General features: G+C 44.4%; 1 protein-coding gene across 3 annotated transcripts in view; it reads left to right on the forward strand.

The window, feature by feature from the left end:
- slc12a5a (solute carrier family 12 member 5a) overlaps nucleotides 1-21,013 on the forward strand; it is a 76,803-nt gene that overhangs the window by 14,044 nt on the left and 41,746 nt on the right. The window contains exon 1 of one of the 3 annotated variants that reach the window (XM_037252060.1): nucleotides 10,741-11,084. The exons of the other annotated variants lie outside the window; for them this stretch is intronic. Within the exon in view, the coding sequence (XP_037107955.1) occupies nucleotides 11,030-11,084 (55 nt within the window). The 5' untranslated portion in view covers nucleotides 10,741-11,029. Of the gene's footprint in view, nucleotides 1-10,740; nucleotides 11,085-21,013 lie in introns of those variants that run through there. 3 annotated transcript variants of the gene reach the window in all.

Genomic DNA, 21,013 nt, shown 5'->3' on the forward strand with positions numbered 1-21,013 from the left:
GGTCCAAACCACCATGAATCCGATGCCGTCTTGTTAGTGCAGATTTCATTTGTCATTTTATTGATTACACCGCATAGTCCATTGAGAACAAAACTCCCATGAGAATAGCGAGACATGACATGCTGATCTGTCACGCCCTAAATCAAATCGTATTGATTGATGATGTCGAATGGTCCCATTGCTGCCGTCTAGTTTCCACGACCTACAGTTTATTTGATTGCAGACAGTTTTGCCCTTTGAGACCAAAAGTAACCACAGGTGTGTGGTTTGGAATAATATTTGTTAAAAGTAATTGTATTGGAGAGGACTGACTTGTAAAACGTGGTTCCCAAGGCAACAATTGCCTTCTATTCTACCTTCCATTGTAACAAAACGGAAGCAGACTGTTCATAGATTGCTTCTGTTTGGGTCCACTCTGCAATTTATTTGTGCACTTTTCCTGCTATGGGAACGGAAACATGCATTTTCTTCGAAAAAGCTTGACCCCTTGACCTTTCTTAAGAGCTCAAGTGACTATTCCTGTTGATGGATTTGGGTGAGGGTTATTGGCGGTAGATTAGCGTCAGTACGCCTGCCAATGACTAACAGTGGACTTTAGCGATGAAACGTGTGGATCTGTCAACATTCTGTCCAAGTGAATTCAGATCTCACTTTGATAGAAAGGATATAATGAGATACACGCACACGCTGAGCAGGATATTGGATATTACTGATCGATTAAGCGCCGGGAGTCGTTTTTTCAACGATGGCAACGACAGATATGGATATCTCCTGGATTGGCAGTCCACACATCCCTTCAATTTTCTCTTTGAATTTCGGTCTCACTACACAGGTGAGGTTCCAAATTGACTTACAAGACTCGCATGACTTCATCATGAAGTCAAGTCAGGATCAGCCAGGTAGCACCACTGCCACCGTCTCATTCTTGAGAAGCGGTCGGTGACTGTGTACTGTCCCTGAATCAAATCCAGATCTTGTGTTGGTACAGCAAATCGATAACAAGTAAGCCAAAACCAGTTCAAGTGAACCATTTTTCAGTGGTTGCTCCTTCCCACTCTACAGTATGATCCTTTGTTGTGTAATAAGTCCTCTTGAACTGGTTGCGACTGGTTGTGTATTAGCATTAGTATTAGCAGTGGGAGCGTCACCTGCAAGTCATCACGTCCGGATGTCTTGCCTGGAGTGTTCACGTGAGGTAGCGCTCACGTCTCCGCCTAGCTCAGGTCTTTGTGCAAGACGCATGCGACAGACAGACAGACAGACAGACAGACAGACAGCAAGGTCTCTTGGGGACAATATATGTTTCCTCTTAGCATATTCCGTGTTGCATCATCATGTTTTCTGACAGTTTTATCTTGGCCTGTTTCTCGCCGTCTCTTGTCACCCTCGCCCGCCTGTCTTATTTAGTCAACGTCAAAATCTGCTTTCCTTCACCTCACATTTCCTGATGTCCAGGCGGCTGAACGCTCCCGACACCAGCGTACCTTTGCGTTTTGTCTTCCTCCCTCCCTCCCTCGTTTGCCCCCCCCCTCCTTGCCCGACTCAGCAGGTTGTCTGTGCTGGTGTTTGGGAAAAGGTGATGCTGTAGGGTGCCGCTTGACCCCACTGTGTCAGATCAAGTATTGTTTTGTAAGTGGCTCCTTTGGGCTCTATTAGCTCTCTAGAATCATGTGGAAGACGTGCAATGGCAAGTGTCTGTCATATTACTAGTTTTCTTCCCTCAAATGACTGGAGGAAAAAAACATACAAATCAAGACTCACGCTTGTCTAGTGCCTTCCAATTTTAAAACAACAATCAAAACCTGATAAATGAATATCCATATTCCAATGAAAGCTTGTCAAGGTTATTAGCGGGCTGTGTTCAAATCTCCATCCACTGAGATGTCTGTTTATCCCTGTTTGCTGGCACTCTTATCAAAGACATCTGCAGGGCCACTCTAAACATAAACAGCCTGTCTTCACTCAGCGCTCGCCTCCTGCCAGGGTTTATAACTTGATCGAATGCGGAAGAAATGACTTTCCTGTATCACAATCCAGACGCTGCTTTTGACTATCACAAGCAAAAAACACTGATGCACTGACAAGCCCACAGACCGACAGACAGACAGACAGACAGTGTTCAGTTGTCTTTCGGATCTGCCTGACAAGTGCAAGTACGATTGCATTAACGTCTTGAGTTCTATCACAGTCACCTCCTCCGATCAAATATTCATCCTCGGTGAATATTGCATACGTTGTGGATTTGTGTTGATACATCCGCTGCAAATGAATGTTTAATCCACATCCGGTGTGTGCCCAAAAGTTCTGTCAAGTAAGTTGGTGTATTGGACTCACATTAATGAACAATACATGGATATGTGGACAAGGTTGGAAGTACAAATTACAATTTTGAGAGATGGTAAAATATTCTGAATGATCATACAAGGGTGAAAATGAAGTTGCACCAACAAAACCCAAAAAACAAAACATTTGTTGGGTCATTAATCGCATGTTGATCTGCATTTTACATTTCATTGGCAATAGAGAATAAGGATATACAGAAAAACGACAATCATATGGAAACGAAACGCAGCACATCTAAATCGGGCCGCATTGACGGACTTGTGAAAACAATAAATAAAATGTTGCACCGTGGACAAAGTGGTAATTGCATCAGCGTGTGGCAATCGTGTTATCTATTAGGCGAGTCGGAGGCCAGGCGGAGGCGCACCAGTGATGGAGATATGCAGTCCAGATTACCTCCACATTATCCACTCACAATAGCACATTATCACCTATCATAAGCCAGAGGTGCTCACTGATCCAATCACCGTCTCGGCGGCAGGATAGGACGAGGCCACCCTCATCACGGGCTGATTAGGTTGACTGCTTGGAGGTCGAGATGGTGCTTGATTGATATTTTTTAAATCAATGGAATCAGGACTGGACAGCGCGGTCGAGCGCTGGTTAGTATGTCTGCCTCAGAGCTGCAGGGTTGGATTAGCTTTTGTGGATTAGCTACATGGTTGTAGTTTGATTTAGCTGCCTGTGATCCCTCCGTTTCATTTTCTGACGTACGTACGTATGTCCTCACTGGTTTGTGCCTCAGACAGAACTAACAAAACTAAAAACAACAACAAAAAGATATGAACCAAAGCTGTTTTTGTTCCTAAATATGAAATCCTTGTCAATTGCGCTATAAATACTGGCCTCTTTTCGGGCTCAAAATGATACTTCAGAACCCCTGGTAGAATGCATGACTAGATTCCATTTGCGAGAAAGCTTTATTTTGGAGTGTGAAGCATTTGGACGTTTCATCATCACACTAAGACATCATCCAAGTGGGGCAGAAAAGCCACGGGTGAATATTCTCATTGTCGCTGTAGCTTTGTATTTGTCGTCAGCCGCTGCCGCCGCCGCTGCCGCTGCCTCTGCTGCTTCTGTTGCCTCTGCCAAAAGCAGACTAAATGTCCCAAAATAGAAGAGAACAGCTACAAAAACAAGTATGGGCGGCTTTATTCTCTTCGGGTTGCGACGCCATGGAAATAGAACAAACGCGGATGAAAGTAGCGGCAAATGGGAGCACGCGTGGCTGGCGTAAACGGCACCTGCTCCCAACTTGCTCTCGCTCGCCACTGTAATGGACTCCATATTGAATCGAATGCGGAAGGGGCGGAAAAACAATCAATGGAAGCCTTCTGTTTCACTGCAGTGGCCAGATGAGGATTCACTTGAAAGGATGAAGGATGGACTTTTTAGAATTGCTTGTATACAAGTAGGCATGCTGTAGTGTATGAAGTGTTGCATCTATGAGTGAAAACATCTTTGAGGCTCTTTACGGGCAAGGGTGTTCTGCTAGATATCTGCAGATAGGAGCATACGTGTAAAAAACAGGAAGGAACATTGCGTCCTTTTTGGGTGTTTTAGGCAGAAATGTCAACGTGGCGTTGCTTGGCCTACAGGTGCACCGCCGCGCGCGCGCGCCACAGAAATAGCGAGAGGAATCGGCAGAGCGTAAAGTGGACATGGGATTACTTCATGCGGCAGGAGTGATGAGCTGACCTTTCGTGCAGCTCCTGAGCCTGCCAACGTGCAGATAGGAAATACGTCTGAGACCGCGGATGGGAAAAAAAAATACGCTCGGATGCCTTGTCGTGATTATCTTAATTGAAAGCTGTCACAGATATTATTTGCGATGCATCAGCTTGAATGCTATTATCCTTGGTAAAACCCATTTTATTTCATCTGTAATTGACCTTTGGCTTAGGCCACACCCCAGACAGGCAACCATTCATCCTTCTATATATATATTTATTTATTTATTTATCTTAATGAATATTTTTTTTTTTGGTTTGCTCTCAGACAAGCAAACGCTACTCTACTCTCCCGTCGCCATCATGATCTTGTTTGATGTAATCTTGGGCGGCCAGTTGATGAAGTTGCTCATTGAGCTGAAGTCATGTCAGTGAGTCAGTCCAACGTGACTTTCAAGACAGAAAATGTTGGTTCAACACCAAATTGTAGCAGTTTTGCTTTCACCAGCTCTATTTGCGTGACCTTGAGAGGTTTGAAGGGCAAAGGCTCACCAGATCAGGTCCTCGCCTCCTGTTACAAACACACGTGGCATCTGGCTGCCCCGTGCTCCGATAAGCTTACGCACTGATATGGCGTTTCGGACGTGACTGCAAACACACCCTCCTCACGTGTAAGATCGTCATTTTATTTTATACGCCAATAAAATCCATTTACAGCCGTCATTTCCTTTTACTGCTCCCCAAACTACATTGTAGTACGTTTGACGTCTTTTATTTTTATACCACCTATTAATGAAAGGAAGGAAGATTCAATACTTTTGTCAATGAATCACAGAAAAATGATTTAGGTTGCATTTATAGCCGCGATGCAATTTTGATTCCATTCAATTGAATGGTACCCATAAATGCTAAATCCTTTTTGCCAAGCATGTAGTTGACATTGTACATACCTTTTCAAAAATAAACGGAATGGCCATTTTGGGTACGTTTCAGAGCATGTACTTTGACGTATGACATGATATCATCAGGGCTTGGGAAAAATAAATGAGCACCAAACAACATCTGGTGCTCATTTGAGAGCCATGCCAAAATTGCTATCCGCACATCTGAATATATTGAATGATATCATCATCGGGATTCGTGTGTGTGTGTGTGTGTGTATGTGTAAAGCTAGAAGTCCTTCTAAATCTTAAAAGCTGTTTTACAGTGCGGGCAAGCAGAGCATTATTACACCAAGTGACAAGTGTTGTGTTACACTTTGTGTTTATTGCCGTTGATAACGGACGGTCACGCGAAGCACATTATTACCAAATTGCTTGACAGCTCTCGGTAAATAGAATCCGTCAGACACTGGTGATTTTTGTCCATTAGAGCCAAGTGAGCCAGTCATCAAGTTGCAGTGTAAACCTCCGCCTATTTGCACTTGGCTATTCCCAAACTCACACATGCATTATATTTGTTCATTCATATATTTTTGCAATCATAATCATATTGTGACTTTTAGGACACTTATTTAGTGGACATTAGCTAGCTCAAATGTACTCATCAGTGGTGTTACAGTGAAAAATGTGTGGTGAGAATGTAATGCAGTTTTTTTTCCCACCGGTAGGCAGCCTTCTCCTCATTTGTCTGTGAGGGTCAAACAAAAAGACATTCCATCGCACGCAAGTGTCTCCTCTGTAACGTTAAGAATAAAAAAAGCTGCTTGGTTGCAGATAACATGAGCAGGCCTGTAGGCCAGGAAGGAGCTGGCGGCAGCACCTTGATGCTCCTGAAAACATCGTTGAAGCCTTTTCATTTTTACTTTCTCTTGTCCTGTGACGCTTCTCTTTGGAAGAGATAAAAGTGGGCCACATCTTCCCTCCTCCTCTTGGAACTAAATGGAATTATTAAAAAGTCAAATAAAATGAAATTAAAAAAAGATATAATATGATATAAAATAATAATAAAATGAAATGAAATATTTAATGCTGTGATGATGTGTGTTGCAAAGATGGATCGCTGGCACATCTCTGCAGGAAATAGTCGGCTCCTGTTGGAGTGCTTCTTATTCACTTTTGAGGCCTTTTTTCTCTCCTGAAGAAGACACATGGGGTTGGTGTTTTTCCTTTGGCTACATCTTTATCTAGCATCTGGCTGCCGAGCGAGCGAGCGAGCGAGCGAGCGCCTGCCGCCACAGCTCAATACTTCTGTCAGTTTCACCTTTTTAATGTAGTTGCATGTCAGTCTACACACACGGACGCACACACGTACATTTTCCGTTGTCAGGAAAAGCATGCTATTGATTTGAAAGACTATCCACCAATATAAATGCTAAACCTTTTGTAAAATGTCACCTTTTTTTATCTTCTGGTTGCCATCTCATTTGTGGCTGTGTTATTTAGCATTGTGTGTGATTTTTCTGCTGTTATAGTCAATCAGCTTTTGAGGGACTCGTGTAAGATGTCATTTGGTACGTTTAACTTCTTTGAATATGTACTGTCGAAATATGAAGTGGTCTATTCTACAAAGCAGGCTAAGGCCCGCTTTTAACTGTTTCAATGACTAGTCTAATTTTTGTCACCACGTTGTCAGGTGCGCTACGGGTGTCTAATAGATGGAAAAAATGCGCTCAGTCCGCAAGAACGCCTACTAGCCTGACACAGCGATGTCTGGCAAATTCCCAAACACGATGAACTAGACTTGCCCCTGTTCAAAAGTAAAGAAGCGCTTGTTTTTATGCCGTGCAAAAATAGAGATGCCCATGCCACGAAATGCACATTACCATGCTCATCAGTAGGAGGTAATTCCTGACATCAGCACATTTTACATCGAGCCAGTCGGAAAAGAAGTACAATGCTCGGAGGCTTGTCCGAAGCAAGATGGTTGTCTTTGATGGTTTCACAAGTTCCTGCAGATGCAACAAAATTCTACTGCTCAGCATCTGAAGCCTTGTCAGATGCATGGAGCGGTTTTCCCAGGTCAAAAGGCAGCAGGATTGATTGACTGATTGATTGATTGATTGATTTATGCAAGGAGAGGTTTTCTCCGGTCAAAAGGATTTATTTATTTACCTATCTATCTATTTATTTATTCATCTGTTTATTTATTTATGTTTTTTTTTTTGCTCTGAACACCACCACGCTTCCGCCCCCCACACAAACACTTTTCACAAGTTTGTCAATTTTGCCTGATTGGGCACCCTCACATCCCGCCCGTCATGTCCCTTAATGACAGTCAACGTTGTTGGCCACGTGTCCAACACCAGGGACTGACGTGTAATTCCATTTATTTGATGAAGGACACAACAACAGCTGGTTGACTGGATGAGGCCAATTAACGGCAATGCTGTAAAGTTATTTGTCATTTTGGCAGCGGCAGGTGCAGTCGTGGATGAGATCAGCCATCAAGTGTCATAAAACGCACGTTACCTGGGAGCCCAATAAGCAGCCCGATGTGGTACATTAGTGTAGATTGTACCTTGTGAGCTATAAAATGACTCCTTCTCCTAATCGTGTGTGATGGAGTAACAGGCGTCGTTGAAATGCAAAAGAAATTCCCTTCTGCCTGATTTTTCTTTTTTTTTTTTCGCCTCCACATTCAAAAAGTAGGCGCATGACTTTTTTGGGATGTTGTCCAACATGGTATGTTGTATTCTCTCCACGTCCACCCTGTTGTTTTCTGACTGCTGTAAAGTACTCAGTGCCCTTGTCAACACCCAGAGATGCTCAGACAGCCCATCATGATTTGGATAGGTTCCAAAAACCACCTGAAAAGGTGAAGCTTTTTCACGCAGGGCTGCCAGTGAAACAGGCTGTTGTTCTTCAACAGACATCTCCAGCCGTATCTACCACCACGTGTCCTTATCATGTCCGTTGATCTGACTCTTGGGCTCCAGGCACATCAGCAACTAGCTTCCCTGCTCTTTCCATTTCCTATGTGCCATTTCTTGTCTTCCACCTACGTATATCCTCAGAAATTCCTCTGCTATGTCTCCAAACCTATCCCCCCCCCCCCCCATCCTTGTTTGTAACTATGTCATCAATACAGCCATGTTCCCATCTATTTGTCTCAATGATTGCCCCAGCAGCCTTTGTTTACAGCTGTACCACCATTTTGGAAGCAGTTCATCATTTCCTCCTAACTATATATCCCAAGCAATGTCAAGTTATGATCATTAAATATCAATTAAATCTTTAATTATGAAATGAATTCAATATGAATCAAATATCAATATGTAGACACTTGATCAACATCAGTAGAAAATGCCTTTGATAAAATCAGAAATCAAAGCCCGCCCCCCAAACAACATGCAACAATAGTCTATTCACAAAGAAACATATTGTCTGTGCTTCTGCTGCACTTCTTCCAGTCCACCTCAGCGCTTGCCCGCATGTCACAGCAAAGCGTGGTACAAGCGCTTTCAAAATAAAAATGTCATTCAACAAGGGCTCATTGTCCTGTGTTTAGTGCAAGAGAAAGGGCAAAAGTGGCACAATCTGTTTTCTCATATTTGAGTCAGCAAATGGAAGATTTGAAATGATTCCCTGACGCCTAGAAGTTGTTTTCAAAGCTCACCGAGAATGCGTGTCATGACTTATTCAGAGTGTCCGCTAATGTTGCTGTGCATGATTCCCCGGCCGGCCGGCCGCCTGGCCGCCTGCCCGCCTGCCCGCCTGCCCGCCTGCCCGCCTGCCTGCCTGCCTGCCTGCCTGCCTGCCTGCCTGCCTGCCTGCCGCAGCACCTCTACGGCACATTTTCAGTCTTAAGTCCGCAGTCCGCCGTAACTCGCTGCCCCTCATCTCAAATGCGGCACGCTAAAATCTATTCAGAGCATGACTAAGTTGATGTGAGGACTCATGCGTGAGTATGAATTGCTGTCAGGGACATAATGCAGGATTGCCTCTCACACACACTAATGAAACACTCATATGCACTAATAAAGCGCTTTCATGCACACTACTAAACCGCTGTTACAGGCGAGAGCCTTTAGTTATGTGTGAGATCATTTTAGTGGTGTGTGTGAGAGTCTTTCAGCGATGTATGTTAGTAAAATAATATAATATAATATATCTTAATATATCTTAATATAATAATAACTAAATAAACTAATAACTGAGATTATTTCAGTAGTGTGTGAGAGAAAATCCTAAATGATGTCTCCCTTCCTTTCTCCCTCCATCCCTACCTCCCTCCCTCCCTCCCTCCTTTTTGTGTCTGGTTCCCTTTGTATTGTGCCGCCACTTTCCATTTGAAGAGGAAGGTCACGGCAGCTAAGGAAGCACAGCGAGGAAGTGGTTGCAAAGAAAGATGGAGTGTTTGAGTCTCCATTGGGAACGGGTCGATATGACCTCAGATGGGGTCCGCACGACATCGGCACACAATAATGGCGTCCCCCACTAAGGCGTTGGAGCCTGCTTGGAACGTTCAGGATGTTTGAAAAGCACTGTTGAAGGTTGGGTGCATTTAGTTCAAAAACATGGCCAGCCAGTTGTCAGGCACAGTGAAGCGCACACAACAACTTTGGCAAAATGACTCCTATTTGTCAATAAGTCCCCGTTTCAGTTCTGGCTTACATTGTGACATTTGTCAGGGCCCAATCAAACCCGACGACCTTGAAGCTGCAGTCGTTTGCAGCCGTTCCACTGAAGGCTGCGTCCAAGCATTTCTCTCATCTATAAAAGGTGGCGGCGGGCCGGCGGGATCTAGCGGGCGGGCGGGCGCCACACGAGATGGCTTCCAGTAGTTTTTGCACTTGTTCAAGGCTCTCCTTTCGTCTCACAAACGTTGCAGCACGGAACTGCCAATTCAAACGTTTTGACTGGCAACAAATACGTTCAAACGTATTGTGGCCGCGTAGCAGGATTTTGGTTTTGTGTATTTATTTAAAAAAGAAGCCGAATGAAAATCATGCAGTACGCAAACGATAGAACCGTTCAATTACAAATCAACATTTATACTTAGTTAGTTTTTGTAGTCTAATTGCTTAAACCAAAATAGCTTTTTTACTCACATATTTAAAAAAAACTTTTAGTAAATAGCCTGTTGCATTATGGGGAAATATGCCAAGCAAAAATCATGCACTTTAGTCACAATCAAACCATCAAATATTGACTATTTGATATAATGTAGGCCAAATGCTTCAATCAAAATAGCCTTTTTACTCAAGTGGCACCTCCCAAAATGTTGTTTTTGTGGGTGCTGCTTTTGTTTTGCGCTGTAAGGACTAATCCAATAACAGGCGCTTGTTAGCAGACAAGACAGCGTTAAGTTGCTTCTTAAGAAACTAAGAAAGCCTTCTGACGCCCCAATGAGTCAGCAGTATGTGCGTAGAATTGCACTGGCACAAAAGGAATGAGGATGCATTCATTAAACATAACAGGCTGCAGGAAAATGCCAGAAAAGTACAGCTTTGGAAATATTTGTGCTGTTAATGTTCGTGCAGCTATTTTTTCATTTGAGTTTATTTGGGTCAGGCTAGGGGAAGTTGTACCTGTGAAATTTGCCTAGCAACAAGTGTGAGGTGACCAGCGAAAACCAATGTCATCCAAGTCGTTTTTCCTGATGAATTTCCTCAAAGCTCGATCAGGTGAGTCGAGCCAGGAGCCCCACGGTGCAGTCTTTTTTTTTTTTTTTTTTTTGCCAAACTCCTGCAGATTTGTCCTCCTCCTCCTCATCCTCCCTCCACTGCCGAGAGAGAGAGTGAGCAACAGAGATCTGACCGAGCAACAGAGTGAGCGAGTGAGAGAGTCACGCTTTACAAGGCAGCCACAGAAGAGACGTCAAGAGGAGGACCTAGCGAAAGAGAGAGAGAGAGTGAGAGAGGGGAGGAAAAAAATCCCGCTCTCCGTTCTGCCGCCTCTCTTCGAGCATCTAGCGAAGAGGAGCGCGGAGGGGGACACCTCAAAAAAGCGGCTTGGCACATTTCCTTGCCGCCTCGCCTGGCCATTTCTGCGGCAGGAGAGCTGCCCCACGGCCCCTCTATCACTGACCACAAGAAGTAGCACCAGGAGAAGACGATCACAATCCTCGTCGGGATGCTTAACAACCTGACTGACACAGAGGAGGGGGACGGGGGAGCGCAAAACCAGGGTGAGTGATGGGATGTGTCACACATGCACACGCATGCACGCACATGCACACGCATGCACGCACGCACGCACGCACGCACGCACACGCACTCCAATCTGTCCATGCAAGGGGGATTATATTATGACATGACAAGTTGAGGTGGATGTTACGCACAGCATTGCTGCCTTAGAAGTGCTGGAAAAAAAACAATGTATGCGTGCGTGCGTGCGTGTGTGCGGCCCGCCCGCTTCATTCCTTTTACTGCAAAGATGCTGTGACACGAATAGTAATGCACTCGTCCCATATAGATGACACCAGGTGCCAGTGTGAGGGCATTACAATACACGCACGCACGCACACACGCACACACACGCACACACACACACACACACACACACACACACACACACCCTCACCCTCACAAATCATTTCCCGCCGCGGTCATGCAGCAGTTTTGCCCAACTCTAATAGGAAACCTATGGCACAGGGGCTTTATATGGTCCTGAGAGGAGATTTGGTGTGATCTGACATGACCATTTGCCTCCTGTCTATCCCTATGTCCGTCTTATAATACCTACTCGTTGAAACACGCTTGTGCCTGTCGCACGCTTGTATTTTCTCACCTGTTTCTGGATTTTGGGCTCTCAGGGATCCAGTGAGGAGACAGGTTTGTGGATGAGAGCACCTCTACCTGTGGAGGGCCTAATGATAAAAATAGACCATCATCAGGCGCATGAATATTTAACTAAATGCGGGCATCTTTTTTTTTTCTTCCCTCATGGTAGTGAGGTAGCGATTTGAATGGTGAATTGTTGCACGTCTGAGCTTTTCGTTAGTCAGCGGTCTTTATCTGTTGCAAGGTAAATAATCTATGCAGAGAGAACGCCTCATGCGCATTTGCCATGTGTTGCTATCTTTTTGCTCTCTCTTGCTCTCGCTCTCTTGCTCTCTCTCTCTCTCACGCACGCACGCACGCACACACGCACGCATATACACACACACACACACACACACACACACACACACACACACACACACACACACACACACACGCTTCATTTAGGATTATAGCTCCCTCAGCTATAAAGTAACCTCGCATCCTCAGGTATTAGAGCCACCCCCCCCCAGTTTAATTTCCTGGCTAAAATTAATGTTGGTGCCTCATTTGAAACCAGCACAATCAGCATTTCCCTTAAATTAATCTCAACATTGACAAGTTCATCTCAATGGTTAACCTACACCTATTCGCTATTTGCAAACTCACCTCTTCACATTTTATCTGTAAAATGTTTCCCTCGCTATTCATTAAAAAAAGTCCCCTATTCCATTTTGTCCCCTCTCAATTCTTTATATACAAAATTGGGGCGAATTATTTCCACCTTTTCCCACCTTTAAACAACACAAAAGTTGCTAGAATGTGTGTTTCGTTGTACTTTGGCAGATTGACGGTGGGATCTTTGAACTAGAGTGATGTCGGGTTGTGTCACTGTCCGTGGTTCTGATTGTTCTCCCTTCACATTGCCTGCGTATACGCGTGTCGCTGTCCGTGGTTCTGAACGTTCTCCGTTGATTGCCTATACGCTGCCGCTGTCCGTGGCTCAGAATGTTATTCCTTCACACCGCTTGCATATACACGTGCCGCTGTCCATGGTGCTGATTGATGGTGTCTATTACATGCTCGGGCGTATCAGCCTGGCGAATTTCACATTACAGTTAACGTGACCAGACACATTGTTGTAATCTGCCTGGTTACAATATTACTAAAAGAAATATAAATATATTTAAAAAATGACCAAAATGCATCGCTGTATTCACCCATTTGCATTGTTTCCTGTAGAACCTCTTCTCAGCCTTTTGCATATTTGACTCATAGGAAAGAAGAAATTGGTGTCAAGGATGTTGAAGTGATACATCTCATGAGACACAAAAGCTTGGTATGAGAAGCCAAGTTTAGTCTGGGTTGTTGATGGAAGTTTCCGGTGCATTAAAGGTGGTGTAAATGTAGCATATAGTACCATCTTATCGGAAAGGGAGCAATTACTGTTCATTTATAGATGGGAGCGAGGTTTAGCCTGGGTTGTGAGTGGAAGTCACAGCAATATATGTGAACATTCAGATTCCAATGATATGCAAGTGTTTTGGAGTCTTAGTTTGTGGTCTCTTCATGGATTAAACCATGAATAAAGTTTAGAAACATTTTAGGGCAGTCCATTATGCTAGCAAAAGCATTGCATCACAAAAACTAAACCAAACAACAGACAACAATTGACACAATATCTTTTGCCACATTCTGTATTAGCAGCTCTTTATCATCATCGTTTGATTGGTAAACTGTTTCTCTATGTCCTGTATTTAGCAGTTGGAACATTTGAAATTGTCTTCCATCCCAAATTGGGTCATAAGGAAGCTTGAGAGGCGCACGTTGTTGCATCACAGCCAAAATGACTCACAAGCGGTCACGTTGCTCACCCGCCGTGCCGATTTATTTGCTTTTTTTGACAGAGGTGGGATGCGTTTGAAGGAAACATGACATTAAAGTTGGAGTGACTTGGATGCATTTCCAATTTTCTCAACAAATGGAATTATTTCCACGTGAATGTTGCTACCATGTTGCTGCCCTCGCTGGATCAAAGTCTTTAGCTCAGCAGGTCATATGACACATAGATCACACATTGCTCTCCAGAGGCTGCCATGTAAAATGGTATTGCTTTTTGCATCATGAAATGGTCAGCATGTGGAGGGGAGGACAGACGACCCTAATGACTGATTTGATCAGTTCTGATGGAGTCCAAGGTGCCTTTTGAAGTATTTCCTCTTTGGATTTAACAGCAATCCCCAATAATTAGAAGACAATGAGTTCATTTGAGCAGACGTGTTTTGAGCAGGCAGACAACACTTTTCAAGGTCATGTTATCAAATTGGTGGCAAATTGTGTTGAAATGACTGGCCGCATCATTAGGTACAATTTCACAAGCTAAAAATAAATGGTCAAGACAAAAAGAAGAAAAATCCTTTACAAACATGTTTAATTATTTTAATAATAATGTTCAAGGCACATTTAAAACATTTGCGAAAAAGGTTGTCATTTGATGGGAAAATATCTGAATCAAAAGACACATCTCCATTTAAGAAGATACGTGTCTTGCATCTTGATGACAAGTCACACAAAATATAGTATAGAAGTATTTACATGATCCGCAAACGTTCTATTGTCAAATGGCAAATCAAGAATACTGTATAACCCACACAAATGTGCTGGCAAAAGTGAGCAACATGACCTTATTACAGTGTTCAAATCTATAATGCCAATGACAACCCACACTAATAAATACAATCTCAGCATAATTAGAGCATGAGGTGCGCCCAATATTTTGGCCTGTCTGCAGCAGCATCAAGCCGTGCGTGGCTATATCCATACGCTCCATGGTCTGTCCGCTCTGCATCCACTCTGCACTCTTTTCATAGCCATGAATCGAGTGGAATCATGTTTTAGTCATAGCTGACTGCATAGTACTGCAAAATAGCCCCCCGGCCCCTCTCCCGCCCCTCGTTGCTCTTCAGGGGACGCTTGTTGTTGTTGTTGTTGTTGTTGTTTTTTAAGGACACTGCATTTAGTGATACACCGATCTCACTTTTTTTCCAGTGAGGGGTGGTTATTATGTAAATTAGCTCCACTGTTACGTAACAGCTGGCTGGATCTTCAGAAATAGGCAGATTTACTTGGCTGTTCCATTTCACACTTGGCGGGTGGGTGGGCAGCTGCATCAGGGACACAACTATTTGATTTGGTGAAGTTTGACATTTCTCATAAAATGCCTCCTTTAAAGAGCCATATTCTACGGAATCAACTTTTTTCTAGCTTTTAGCTCAATGCTAATTGCACCAAAATCCCTCACCAAAAACACCCTTTTTATTTTCATCAGTGCACTCTTTTTGGCGCATTGAGATTTAATTGAATCACCACAGTTAAAATCCCGCAAGAGCATGCAGCAGATCCTTTTTCCGCCCCCGATAATCGGGACCCGCCAAGGTTTTCTGAGGTAACACATTTGCAGTGGATGGAAGGATGGATGAACTGAGGCAAGAAGATGAATCATGCCCAAACAAGCCCAACACGGGGACCTTCATCTTCTCTCTCATTTATTTCATCATCAAGAGAGGGCAGCGAGCAGGCGGATAAAAAAAGGGGGGGGGGGGAAGCCTGGGCTCTCAAAGTAAATGAAAATGGCCTCTGAGGTTGTCACTGCATGGCCGACACGGTGTGAAACTGCACCATTTGAGCAGCTACTATATTGCGATGGACTCAGTGCTGTTATTACATTCTGATAGATGTGGATCTCGAAAACAGCTTGTGGAGAACCAAAACACATTTGGAGATGGATTTATTCAGGCCAATGCCGATTCCCATATAAATTAGCGATGAATTGGCCAATTCATTTGAAAAAGAATCCAATTGCTTTGCTTTAGGTGATTTCTTAGCACCCTGCTTCTAACCTGAGGTTGACCGCAGCACATGTACGCTAGTTGAACTGAATGTTCCAAAGTGTCCACAGGTGTCAATGTGACTGTGAATACTTGTCTCTATGTGCAATATGATTGGTCTCAGGTGCAGCTCTCTTCTTGAAGCGAAAATCAGCTGAGCTAGGCGCCAACTTCTAGATACATGGGGGATTGTTGTCATTTGGTTCTGCTGTACTTTGAGGTCAATGTACACGTTCTCTTGTTGCCTCGGAGACAGCGTCCTTGACAGCTCTCTCAATTTCCACCTGTGTTTGGTGTTACTGAGTGAGGAGATGGACACGTAATGAAAAGCCTCACATTGATTTGCTCTCATTCACCCTCGCTTACCTTTAGGCGCTGATGGCGCTGAGGCGCTGAGTCATGCGCACCAAGTGCCTCGTGTGTTCCGGGATTTCTCCACGTTACTTTTCGTCAAGCTGAGGAGAAAAAAAAAGTTACCATGGTTACTATTGCCTCATATGTATAGGTATGAGACGAGGTCAGCCGTAACTGGCTGTATCCACTTGTCCATCCATCCGGTTTCAATCCCGCTTATCCTCCTTTGAGTGATGGCTGGGTTGAAGCATCAGAAGCAGGATACGCCCCGGACTGGTCACCGGACTGGTCGCCGGGCACAAACATACACATTCCCATGGACATTTGAGAGTCTTCAATATTGGGGGACTATTCAACAGAAAATAAGCACACTTGGAATTGGAACTGTGAGCCATATGCGCTAACCACTGGTCCATTATGAAGCCTTCAACACTTCCCGTGTGTATAAATCATCCACATTGTAGAAGTCATGTTTGTAGGTACCATCTCAGCCCCATCTTTCATTGCCAAGGTAACGAGCGGCTCCATGAAACGTGCATTTTCCCCCCCTTTCATCTTGAGAGTGGTCGTTCGCTACAGCGCGCTCATAGTCACGTGCCGGCAGCACGTGTGTGGTTTAGTCTGTGTGTGTGTGTGTGTGTGTGTGTGCGTGTGTGGGGCTGTGTGTATGTACCCACCGTGACTAACAAGCCTGACGAGTGCGCATTAAAGAGTGCCAATGAGGTTTTTCCAAGGCGCCAAAAAGCTTCCTTGGAATAATAATAATTGTCATCATCATTATTATATAACTATATACGTGTATATATAATTGTAAAATACAAATGCACAATATTTTTACAAAAGCGAATGGAAGATTGTGCCGGTATTGTATGGAGTTTGTTCAACCGCTGTGGTTTTCCAGACAAAAATGGCCAACCTGCATTTCATCAATCATTAGCCTTTATTTAGTGTCCAATGAAACGTGTGTGGCTATCATCAGCGGTTGCTTTGAAATATAATGCATCTGTGTTGAACAACAAATTCCTTCCAGAATCCTGATCCCTGCTTAAATTGAACTTCCAGATAAATGCAGAGGGCCTTAGTGGATGGATTAGGGCTCATCATTATTAAAGGGGCACACTAAGAAGCCAAACTGTAATTTGAAGTGTGAGCGGCCGTATTTGGGAAAATAGTCATTTGCCTTTTTGTTTGTTGATAGTGCTGGACAATTCAGCTGCACTCATTTACACATGAAGGTATTGATTACGGTTTGTTGTGAAGTCTTTGCGGTCGTGTACAAATGGAGGCTCCGTCTTGTGTTGTAACAAAATACAAAAACTTTGTTAATTTAGCTCAATAGAATTTTCACATATCTGTAGTTTACATCACTACGTCTATTTCTTTGTATTTACTCCACTCTATTTTCCAATTAGAATGATGCTTTGTTTTGATTTAAGTGAGCGCCTGTTTGATGATCATTTGTATCAATAGTTAGTATATATACGACTATAAAAGATACGAATAATAGGTGAAATAAATGAGCTGATGCTTTTATAATGAACTTTTGGAAGTTCCACGATACAGTACTGACCCTCCATTTGAGTAGTTGTATTCATAATTCAAGTGCATGTCAAAACACGCGACATACGTATTCATAGCTCACCACGAGAGCGCAATCAAACGCCACTTAAAAGGCACCAAAGCGGCGGCGGCGGCGGTCGGTCGCCTTTCACTTAAACAGGAGCTGGCTAAGTGGACGTATAGATGAAATGTGTAATCTCCCCATCAAATATTGATGCCGCTTGGTTTGAATTTCACACGCCGTTCCCTTGAGTAGAGTGTTGCCTTTGGCAATGCTGACCACTTCGACACCTCATGCTCTCTACCTCCCTTTTCACTCTTCCCTCCGCCTTCTCATGTCGCCTCAAGTCCCCGCCAAGCTTGTGTCTGGGCCAGATATGGCTGCATGAATAGTATTTCCTGTCCAGCTCTTGGTAATTGGAAATGAAGCGTTTGTCGAGCAGGCATCTCTGTTGGGGCTGGGAGCCGGAGATGACATTACCTCAGCACCCCCCTCCTTTTTTTGGCTATGTTGTGGAATGAAAATGCTTGTTTTCTAGCCACAGACAACTGGAGTTGATATCGCAGCTTTTTAATGTATTCTCTGCTAGAAATGGGCATGTTCCATGCTTGCTTCCACTTCTACCAAACATGTGCTCAAATTGGATCTGGTATGAAAATATGGTCAGTCACACGGTGCTCCGTAGCATATCCCACTATCTTCAACAAAGAAGCTGAAAGGACCTACTGTTTGGCCTTACGGCCCATTTGGTATCTCAAGAGTCAAATATTTGCTTTGATGCGGACTCTGGCAATGGACTCAAATAACCTTTGTTACCAACATGCTCGACAAACAAAGCGGACACCTGCAAGACACCTGTTGTTGTGCTCGATCAACGAAGCTTCTTTGCATTCAATTGATTGGGTTTTTCTCTAAAGCTTTCTTTCACACGTGAAACCTTCCTCACCATTTCAATCCTCACTATTACGTACATGTATTATTTGAAACTTAACCATTCAATAATGCATCTTCTGAGGGATCTGAAAGCTTCTGAAAATAGACACTCACATAATTCATGATCCATTAAGTAACACTTATTTGTATTCTTTTTTTAACCATATATTCGACATTAAGAAAAACAATACATACTGTATATATATTGACCTACCTAAGCATCTCTCAAGCGCTCGCATGGAGTTGCAGACAATTGATGGTCATTTCGTTGCGTGTTGGCTCTTTTTGAGCTATGCTGCCAATAGTTGTCACCTTCTCACTGAGCCTTTGGCTGACACTTTTGTAACACATTTACTCAGCCTCAATTTCTGTAACATCACAAGAAAATCAGACCACTCAACGCTCTGTTTTATCTGTGGGATGCTGAAGCATTCATTGGTCATGAGAGATGGGGGGGCATAGTGAATTAGCAAGCGCTTCTAGCTTAGAGAGGAAAAGAAAGGAAAAAATGAGTTCAAATGCAGAAGCCTGGAGGGTTTGTTGTTTTTCCTCTATGGCAGCTGTCACACTGGCTTCCAAAGCCAGGAAACAACGGGGAATAATAATCATCCCATGTTACGAGCCGGGAGGGCCTGACAGGCTTAATGGCTCTTTGGTGGCCAAACCGTCTCTGACTGAATGAGGCCATCCCATTGGTACATATTTCGGCTTTTAGGGCAGGAGGCTGGCTATATGTTAGTGCCTTAATGCTCAGGTGACGTATACACATCTGAGGCGTCTCTTCTTACGTCTGCTTCTCTGGCAACCTACAAACATGGCCACAGATGGCGTGGAGCCAAATGTTATGCAAACATCTCCACAGCCTCTGGGTGCGCTAATTTTAAAGTGAGGGGAAGGAATAATTGATGGATTCTCAACTCCAAGGCACCCCCTGGTGTCGGTGGGTGAATTTGAACCATTCGCTCAACAATCGCGACTTTTACCATGCATGTGTTGATTATATGAGGAAGAACGTATCACCTAAGCCGTTTTGACAGGCTCTGCAAATGACAGTCGCAGCAGCTCCACCTTAAGCATACAACTTTCCGCATCGACAGCATCACAGTTTCTCCTCCGACGTGCTCTGGCCGCTAATCTTCGCAATTGAATTGTAAAACAACCCCTCCACCAAAAGAAAAGGAAAAGAAATTCAGCTGTGAAAATGCAAATCCGAAAAATGTTTGTGCAGAGCGTGAGTGAACATGAAAAGCCCAAAGCGGAAAAGGCTTAGTTATTCTGGTGAGTATGGCACAGAAATCACACAATCAAATACAAAAATATCAATTATTCATCATTTGTTGAATTTAGAGCTTCATACTTGCACAGATGGGATTTTAAATGAGGTGTATTGCCTGCCTGCCTGCCTGCCTGCGTGGCTGCCTGCCTGCCTGCCTGCCTGCCTGCCTGCCTGCCTGCCTGCCTGCCTGCCTGCGTGGCTGCCTGCCTGCCTGCCTGCCTGCCTGCCTGCCTGCCTGCCTGCCTGCCTGCCTGCCTGCCTGCCTGCCTGCCTGCCTGCCTGCCTGCCTGCCTGCCTGCCTGGCTGCCTGCCTGCCTGCCTGCCTGCCTGCCTGCCTGCCTGCCTGCCTGCCTGCCTGCCTGCCTGCCTGCCTGCCTGCCTGCCTGCCTGCCTGCCTGCCTGCCTGCCTGCCTGCCTGGGATTGGTTTCTGTTTTGCGCTCTTACAATTGAGCCCTACCACTAAATTTACCTCCATGTTACACAAATATGACCACAGTTATGTAATAGCTACACTCTAGATAGATGATATCAAGAGCATGGAGATGTGGAAGATAGATAGATAGATAGATAGATAGATAGATAGATAGATAGATAGATAGATAGATAGATAGATAGATAGATAGAGAGATAGAGAGATAGAGAGATAGAGAGATAGATAGATAGATAGATAGATAGATAGATAGATAGATAGATAGATAGATAGATAGATAGATAGATCATCATAGGCAGATAAATCATCATCAGTTCCGCTCCATGCAATGAAGCGTCGCGAGGAAGCTGGGAGAGCCGCTCGCTTGCACGCTCGCTCGCTCGCTCGCTCGCTCACTGGTTTCTATCTCCAGCCTCCATCCTAAGCTAGTTGCCATGGCAACATGACTTTGCATTCCTTTTCACCTGCCTGCCTGCCGCCGCCGCCTCCTTTTTGGATGGCTCTCCTTCCCTCCGCGAGCCTTCCTTGTCTTTGCGCTGAAAGCGATGAGGCTGACTGAGCCGCAGCGCGCTAGGTGGGGGCGTCGTCCATACTGCGGATATTAGCTCCAATAAGAGCATTTGATGTATTTTCATTGTCGCAAACGCGTGCCCGCCGCTCTCCGTCCGGCCACCCGTGCGCAGCCCGCCAGTAAATCCTACGAGCCGCAATGTGCTACACCGTTATTATCTCTTCACAAGTGCTGACTAACAAAAGACTGGTTACGGGGGGGACTTGGTGATTCATGAGCAGCCTGTATGTGGTCACCCCGTGGTGAGCCTGGAGACTGATTTGCATTGGGGTCAAGCCTCCGTGGGATAGAACTTGCCGCGTTCCAACGATGAAAAGCCTTTTGAACATTTATTGGAAATGA

The sequence above is a fragment of the Syngnathus acus genome, chromosome 5 (genome assembly GCF_901709675.1).
Source record: "Syngnathus acus chromosome 5, fSynAcu1.2, whole genome shotgun sequence".
NCBI classification, from domain to species: Eukaryota; Metazoa; Chordata; class Actinopteri; order Syngnathiformes; family Syngnathidae; genus Syngnathus; species Syngnathus acus.